General features: G+C 33.6%; 1 protein-coding gene across 1 annotated transcript; it reads right to left on the minus strand.

The window, feature by feature from the left end:
* Window positions 1–3,028: 3,028 nt before the first annotated feature.
* Window positions 3,029–5,447, minus strand: LOC114175263 (glucan endo-1,3-beta-glucosidase-like). Its single transcript, XM_085670233.1, has 3 exons — window positions 4,322–5,447; window positions 3,461–4,076; window positions 3,029–3,336 (listed from the first exon to the last, which is right to left on the minus strand). The coding sequence occupies exons 1-3, from the start codon at window positions 5,378–5,380 to the stop codon at window positions 3,194–3,196; spliced, it is 1,818 nt and encodes a 605-aa protein (XP_085526359.1). The 5' UTR covers window positions 5,381–5,447; the 3' UTR covers window positions 3,029–3,193.
* Window positions 5,448–9,102: the final 3,655 nt, after the last annotated feature.

A 9,102-nucleotide genomic window follows, 5' to 3' on the forward strand; every position in this document is an offset into this window, starting at 1 on the left:
GACCATATTATGATATCGACATTAAATCATTTAAATTACTCTTAATGATACTAAAATAATATTTTTAATAATAAATACAATGAATATAGATAATTAAGAGAAAATATTCATTAAATAAGGGTGACAAAAAAAAAAGAAAATGGAGAACACACTTAATGTTTAGAGGTTTCTATATTTCTTGGCTAGAACATTTTGATACACACCATGGGGCACATAAAATTATTCTTGTGCCACACTTATTTTTTATATTTTTATGTATTTTTTTTATTGGAAGGTATTATCTTAAGGAATGAAAGCAACTAGAAGGGCAATCACAAGAAGAAGGAGATGAAGCAAATTTGATGATTCAACAAGTTATCAAAAAGATGGACAAGTTCTTATTTAGTACTTAGAGTTTTGGGAATCAAGACTTATCGATTATAGTTGCTTGATGAAAGATCCATCCCAAGAACCTTTAATATGGAATATTATTAATTTTCATTTTTAGTATAGTTTATTAAATTGTGTTTTTATCCATGTGTGTATTCTTTTCCTTACAAAATTTTGGAGAAAGGTTTTTAGTGAGGAATTTAAGTTACATATTTGATGTATTCCCAAAGTTTTCTAAGAGGCGATCCTAATCTTTCGATCACAATCTTCATTGTTGATCAAAGTAGAAGAAATCCACAAGAGGCGATTAATATCGTCCAATCACGATCTCAATCATTGATTGAAATCGACATTGGTGATTAATATCGTCAAATCTCGATGTTTATCATTGGTCAAAATAGACACGTGGCAATTAATATCATTCAATCATGGTCTCTATTGTTGATCAAACTTGAAACAAGAATATCAATATTGTCTGATCACGATGTTTATTGTTGATCAAAATCGACCCAAAACGATCAATATCATCCAGTCATGATCTATTTCAACACAAGTCAATCAATATTGTCCGGTCATGATCTTTATCATTGATCGAAATCGATATGAGATGATCATACTAATCCAACTAGTCCAATCAATCTTAACACACTTGAAGCAGAAGCAATTGACAAGAAATAATCATAACAAGTAAGCACCTATTACTGTTTGATTTTGGCTAATATACTTATTTTTCCAAGGGATCATTGAAAGTCCATCTTAAACCTTAAACTTATATTACCATAGAGTAAAAAGGTTGGAAACAAATTTTATGTCTAGCCTTTGGACTCAAGAGTTTGAGGTTGGGGGGCTACGTTATATTAGGGCTCAAATCGTATCCTATCACTTTATCAATTTACATCTAATCAATTTTCATTTGGTTGGTCTATACCTAATTTTTAATTTATTCATGTGATAATAATATGCAAGTTTGAATGCTATTTTGGTCTCTATTTTGGTTCAGTTTGTTCAATTTGGTCCTTTTTTTACATGTTCAATTTGGTCCTTATTTTGCTAAATTATTTCAATTTAGTCATTTTCCTTGACATCGTTTAAATTGATAAGGGACACTGTACAAGGTGGCATTGTTTGTGTTACATGGATCATTTTTATTATGTGGCCATGTAATGCGTTGCAATGTTTATTGTATTTTGAAATGAAATTGGGGATAAAAGAGGAAATAGGGTATAGGAGATAAAATGGTATGGGTTTTGTAATGGCATTATTTAAATGAAGTAGTTGGCTACTGTCATGGACCTTTAGAGGTGGAGATAATAGTCATGTTGGTTGTGTTCTAGAAGTTGACAAAAAGGGTGATAAGGGCGACAAAGTAGAGGTTCAAGGGGTGACGAAGTGGAGGTTCAAGGGGTGACAAAGTGGATCAGGGGTGATGAGGAATAAATTGAACATTACTTAAATAAAATGGGAACTAAATTGAATAAAACATAAAAACTCATATTTTCATTTAGTCATTCCTTGGTACACATTATAAACTATACTTCAACCAACCACCCTACATAACGCAACCTTAACACATCAACGTAGACACATACAAATCATTACAATGTTCATTGCACCAACAATTTAAACCACTCCTACTAACAATTGGATCCTTTTTTTTGTAAACTCTCAGTGATTTCTCCACATCATAAATCTTTCTCCTTTGCTTAGCAATGATGGCATCCTTCTCATCATCATTTTCTTCACACAACCATTTGAAATAGTTACAGCAACACATCAGACGAACCAATCTATTATTCAAGACCATAATAACATAGACAATGTCTATTACCTATAAATCTTTCTATTACAATAAAATACATGTGCTATATTAATCTAACATTGTATTCAGAACAACTCCAAAATTGCCTACCAACATTCTTTTAGCACTGGCATCTCCAACAATTGCAAACGGGGATTAATCTCATTCCCTTTGAACCACCACCATGTGAGGAACGACAAATTCTTTGCCCCAACTATAACAACATTAGGAAGAAGATTGACAACCAGACATACCAGACGAACATTCAAGCAACAAACATAATCACTTTTCATGCCATGACAAAACCCATACTAGTTTATCTCCCAAATCCTATTTCCCCTTTTATCCCTGATTTCATTTAAACATATAATAAACATGGCAATGATTACATTCATTACATGGCCACATAATGAAAAATGATTCACGTAACACAAATAATGTCATCATGTACAATGTCCCATTATCAATTTAAACGACGTCAAGGAAAAAGACCAAATTGAACACAATTTAGCAAAATAGAGACCAAATTAAACATGAAAAAAAAAGACCGAATTGCACAAAGCGGACGAAAACAAAGACCAAAATAGTATTTAAACCTAATATATTTTTAAACTCAAAGATGAGGAAGGAAAATATGGATCAAGATGATTATAAATACTTTATTTTGTACAAATAAATCTTTAAAAAATCAACTTTTACTCTCTTTAACTATCCTTTGCATGTTTTAGACTTCTTTTAACTTATTTTTCAGCATTCCAATAATTAACAAATAAAAATTATAATAATTAGATGATACTAAATTACGTTTTTCTCTGTCATAAATAAATATTAAAAGAGAATAGAAAATAAACACTAGGCTTGAAGTATTCTACCCACTTTATTCTTCAATTTATTTCTTAGTATCACAGTAATCAAGGAACAAAGAATAGTATGCAAAATTCATGGTAATGTAACTAATGTGTGTGCAACTAAAACCTAAACAAAGAAAAGATACACACATTAATAACATGGACATAGACAATAACATTAGAAAAAAGTGAAACAAATTAGAATTGAAATACTAATAAAGAAGAGACTATTGTGAAAGGCTCGTGTTAGTGAGCCAGCTGTGTCGGGTTTTGTGGCCTTCAACCAAGTAGCGGCATCTGGATACGTACAATCCTGGGAACCTGCCACCCACAGACAATATTTTTTCTCATTCCAACAAAACAAAGGAATATAGTAAAACACACACATAACAATTGAACACAACACTATGAATGTCCAAGTCCAATGTTGAATAACAAAACTTACTAGGGTCGGTGTAAGTGATGCGTCCAGTGTTGCCAAAATCGCAGTCCAAATCATTACCACCAGATGCTTGGTAATATGCGTTCATGGCGTATGTCGCGTGAGACCTAATTGTGTTGGGTTCGAAGCATTGCCCACCATCATTAATGGGCCCACACTCTATTCCACTACTTTTACAAACAAAGTCAATGTTAGCCTGCAAATCTGTTTCACTCGCATCCTCTTTTGGCACGCACCATTTCTTTTTCAAAGACGATGAAGAAGAAGAGGGTGCCTCTAATGGTGTTAATGTTGTGGGACCATATGCGAGTCGAGATGTCGGTCCAAATGTGGGTGCAAATGTGGGACTAGATCTAGATGCACGTTCAGATATGGGACTGGGTCCAGATACGAGTGCATATGTGGGACTAGGTCCAAATTTACGTCCATATATGACACTAGGTCCAGAGGCAGGTGCATATGTGGGACTGGGTCTAGATATAGGTTCAAATATAGGACTAGGTCCTGATGTACGTCCAGATGTAGGTGCAGATATGGGATTAGATCCAGATGTAGGTCGAGATGTGGGTCCGGATGTAGGATTATATGTGGGACTAGATCCGGATGTGGGCACAAATTCCTGCATTAGATCAATCATAAGTTTCTTCAATATGCATTTTCCCTAACTATTAGTATCTCTTCCATCAATTCATTATTTCCATCATTAACAAGAAAAATGAACTAAAAAATGTTTACTTTTATACTACAAACATGTTAAAAATGCATTAAAATTGTACTACAAAATGTCATTTTTGTACATAATAGAAAAGTTGTATGCATTGAATGAAAAGTTGACACTTTTTTGTAAAAGTGAAAAAAATGTACCTCGTTGGCAATGAAAACGCCGACGTCATAAACGGGGGTAAGATCAGGATAAAACAAGCCATAATTACGCTCAGAAACTGTGGGCTTCAGATTCTCATTGAACAGAGAGAAGATGAAAGTCTCAAAAGTCCGACCAGGCATAAGAGGGGTCCCTTTGCCAGAGTTAACGTGCTTGATGAGATTCCCGTTATACGATGCCGCATTGTCAAAACTCACACCCCCTTCGTTCAACTCACCAACAGAGGGCCAACCCGTTTCGGCCACCACTAATTCCACATCATCATAGCCTAGTTTCTTCATTGCCGTGAAAACCGCATCCATTTGCGCGTCGAACATGTTCGTATAGTTCACCGATGTGCCCTCATCCCAAACTCCGCTGTTTGGTCTAAAGAGCGCGTAGTTCACAGTCTCGGGTACAGTTGGGGCAATACCAAAGAAAGGATAGGGGTTCACCATGAAGGGGGACTTGGTTCGTCGAAGGAAGTCCAACATTGGTGCAAAGATGGCTTTGTCGTGGCTAGGAAGGAACGAGGCAGCGCTGGGAGGCTCCGACGATGCTAGAATCCCAAGCGAGTGAGGAGTGGAGACTTGGACAGTGGTGTGGTTGGCAAGTGAGAGAGCCTCGTGGAGGGATTTCATAGCTGGAAGAATGTTGATGATTAATGTTTTGTCGTTGCTTTCCACGACCTCGTTCCCGACAGAGATACGCGTCACGGCAGTGTCCGGAAGGAATGGTAAGATGTTTTGGGAGAGCCAAGCTTGCGCACCAGGAAGCGTTGAGAGAGAGGGGATGGCGGCATTCGCTACCGTGACGGTTACGGAGATTCCGGTGCCTGCAAAGGCGCGGAGGATGTCAGTGTTGGCATCAAAGATTTTGACGTGATCGATGGTGGTTTTAGATTTGAGGAAGGTGGCCACCGTTGAGGGCGGTGGGAGGTTGTCTGCCACCGTGCCATAGTTGATTCCGATTTTAGTGTTGGATGCGTAAAGTTGTTGGAAAAGGGTGCATGCTAAGAGAAGCAGAAAGGAGTGACGTGAAGATGGTTGAGTTTCAGCCATGAAAGGGAGAGTTCGTGGGAACGATGTGTGTGTATGCGTTGTTTCAGTCGATTAATTGTGGAATTGTAACATTGGGTGGGTCCCATTTCTAGGTTCCAACAAAACATCGTTCTAAGATTTGACTTTCACAACATTCAACACGTGCCTTCTATTGGTTGAATTTTGTAGATTAAATGTTTTTTTATTAATCTTAATCATAATTAGACCTTGTCCTTTTAATGACATTTTATATAACAGATTTTGTGTTTTTCTTACTATGTTGAAGAACTTTTATATTTTAATTAAGCACCGTGTTTGGATTTGACATTTGTAGTAGATATATTTTGAATTGAGAAATTCAATTATTTTTTAAAAATAACAATAAATTTTAAATAAATTTTGAAATAACTTTTAGTAATATGAATTTTAAACAAACTTTAAACTTTATGAATTGTGAAAATATTCTCCTTATCTAAACTTTCATAATTTTAAACTTCACTTAAAGTATAAAGTTTGAAATATTATATATATATATATATATATATATATATATATATATATATATTTATCTCACATTTATATTTTTTTTCTGTATTTTTTTCTTTATTTGATTACTGTGGATAAAGTTTCGGTCTATCTTAACTTATTGGCCGACTTTATTGGACATCGTTGAAGTATTGTCCACTTATTTATTTTTTTAGTATTGTTGACAAATTCTTTTGGATTAAATTAATTGTAATTATTTTCTATCAAATTATTTGTGTTATTTTAATAACCATTATTTCATATCGATTAAATATATTGCTACAAATATTTTTGTTTTTGTTAATTTATTTTAACCATTATAAGTGTTTTATATTAACTATAATCTTTTTATAATATCACAGTTGTTTAGTTCACTCCATCTTTTTCACTTTCTAGTTCTCACTCTTCTCTTATTTCTAGTTCTCACTATAAATGTGATTTTTACTCTCACTTTCAGTATCATTCTTATTCTTAATCTCATTGTCATTCACATTATTACTATCTCACTCAAAGGAAGGCTTTCTTCTGGATTTTATCTAGGTTCCAAATCGTTGAAGGTAAATCGTTTAAGGTAGTGGTGATGAACCTGGATCTTGGTCAATCTCTTATCTCAATCTTCAGCAATGAGATGTCCAAGTGGAAATCACTATAGCATTGATTTCTTTCAACAACGACCACCGCCTTCTAGTCGAGGAATTCATTGTTATGGTGTTAGGTTAGACAAATTTGGTGGAGTTGCAAAATTTTAATTAAGGATGCACTGATGCAAAAAGGGTTTATAATGTCACTAGTTTCACGTCGCATATATAACAAAATTCATCGTTAAAAATACGTGGTGACATTTTTGTAAACATTTTGTCAAAATTTATGTTGGACACCCCATACTAGACGTCAAAATTTGTCAAAAAGTCTTTTTTGTGTTGGTGATGAGTCACCATAAGAGGGTTGTTGGTGGTGACACAATTGGTAGGGATTAACATCTTATTTATGATAAACAAACATTCTAGTGTAGCACTGCAATATGGAATTGATAAAGACTTCTTGAACGAGTATTCAGGTGCATTCTAGATCTTACATAAATTGTTTATCATACTTCACTTTTATGGTGATCGTCAATTTTACTTGTGGAAATGAACTCTCTATTTATGGCATAGGTTGCATACATTTTAACCTTCTCCACACTCCTTAATGGTGGAGTCTTTGTGCACATACCTTCTTTTATATATTCAATTGCTACTTTATTTTTTAATTTAGTTTTAGAATTGGCATGACATTTGTGCTTACCTATATATGTTTTATCTAGTAATTCTAAAGTGATTTAATTGCTTTATTCAGTCCTCTGGCAATATATTTTATCTAGTAATTCTAAAGTGATTTAGTTCCTTATTCAGCCATCTGGCAATGCAAGTTTAAAGTATTGGATTTATTTTTTTAATCAATAGGCTAGTAGGATATCTCTTATATACCCTTCCCTATCCTTTGATTTTTATGTATTTCTCTTAAATAGATAAGAAAAAAAAATGATTGGCTTATGGACTTGGTAAGATACTTGTACCAGTTATTTAGGAAGCACAAAGATATAGATGGATGTGAGGTTATGTCCTAGTTTTGTGTCATACTTGATGGAGAAAACAAAGGTCTTAATAAAGGGAATATGTTGAAACTGATGGATATAAGAATTTGTTTGGTTTAATGAAATAGAGGTTTACGCGTTTTCAAGAAACAGAATGTAAGCGTTAGATTGTACATTTTTTCATGTTCACAAAAAAATGTCTATTGTTGGTAAAGTATCTTATAAGCTACATTTCTTGTAGACAGTAAAGAGTTGGAGCATTTTCAAGCTCTTGCTGAAGCTCAATATCGAAAGGTGATAACAAATGTCTGAATTGTTCATTTTAGCTTAATTTATTAGGTATGTTGGTCTTAACTAATACATCCAAATACAGTTTATGGTAATTGTTTGTGCAAACACTAGAATATGCCCCTCGAGGTAATTATGGTAATTCCATCCTTGAGATGCCTTTATGATACGTAACATTGCCAATCTTGTACCTTTCGTAAAGGTAATAACATAATTGCTACCTTTTTTTTCTTTCCTAATTAACTAATGGGAGCTTTAAACACATGTTACTTCCTATTTTTCTCTCATCATTTTTCTTTTATGTTTTCTTATGTTGCACAAAATGGACTATCAAAATGTATCAAAATTAGAGATGGCAAATAACTCGTTCCCGTGGGTATTGTCCAAACTCATCCTCAGTTTGACAGGGAATCCCCGCATTGACTGGGTATGGGTTTGGGTATGGGGAATCCTCGACTTTTTTAATTGGGTATGGGGATGGGTGTGGGGATGTATATATCCCCGCCATAATACTTGTCCCCGCCATATCTCCATCCCCATTTAAATTATTAAAATCTTCGTAATTAATTAAGTAACTATATATATATATATATATACTTTATATTTTTTATTTCTTCTAATTATTTGGTTTGTATGAAACTCATTTGTATCCAATACACTTTTCATCTTATCATAAATCTTTATGTAATTATGTTAAAATGATGTATGTAATTAAAATTTTTGGTTTAGTTATGCCTTTGGCCCCCATTTTGGAGTCAAAATCTCAAAATGGTACCCAAATTTTTAAAAGTCTCAAGTTGGTCCCTTTTTTTGTTAAAACATCTCACGTTTTCCCTTTCCGTTAAGTCAAGGTTGACGCCGTTAGAGGGAGTGCCACGTGTCAGTTCCTCGATTTTTTAAATTTTTTATTATTTCTTTTGAATTTCTTTTTTAAAAATCAAAAAATTACCACTTGTCAAGTTGTCATCATGCCACGTGGCAGTGACAGAGTGATGTGGCAGTGACAATGACATGTGTCAGTATTACGCCAGGTGTCATTTCCTTAGTCTCAATTTGGTCCCTTTATTTTAATTTGTCTCAATTTAGTCCCAATTTTTGTAAAAATTAGCAATTTTGTCGCTCTCCAACTTGAAATCAAATTTAATTTTTATATAAATGTACACAAATATTTCCATCAATTGATGGTTTTGTTTTTAGAGAAATTTATTAAATAAAGATTATGTAAGTGTGACCTAAGTTTAATTTGTATAAGAAATTTATACTACTTTTAACCAAATTTTTAAAGCATGGATTTACATTGAACTTTATTTAAAATGGTTTAAAAGTTGTTAATAGGAAATAATGTTAATAGAAAAAA

Source organism: Vigna unguiculata, chromosome 3 (genome assembly GCF_037176805.1).
Source record: "Vigna unguiculata cultivar grain cowpea cultivar isolate G323 ecotype 2 chromosome 3, ASM3717680v1, whole genome shotgun sequence".
Taxonomy (NCBI): Eukaryota; Viridiplantae; Streptophyta; class Magnoliopsida; order Fabales; family Fabaceae; genus Vigna; species Vigna unguiculata.

Excerpts from the sequence above, each read along its gene's own strand:
- LOC114175263 (XM_085670233.1), bottom strand. The coding sequence starts at position 5,380 with ATGGCTGAAACTCAACCATCTTCACGTCACTCCTTTCTGCTTCTCTTA. Across the intron at positions 4,077-4,321 it reads GCGTTTTCATTGCCAACGAG|GAATTTGTGCCCACATCCGG; the intron begins GTACATTTTTTT and ends GATCTAATGCAG. Across the intron at positions 3,337-3,460 it reads CATCACTTACACCGACCCTA|GTTCCCAGGATTGTACGTAT; the intron begins GTAAGTTTTGTT and ends TGTGGGTGGCAG.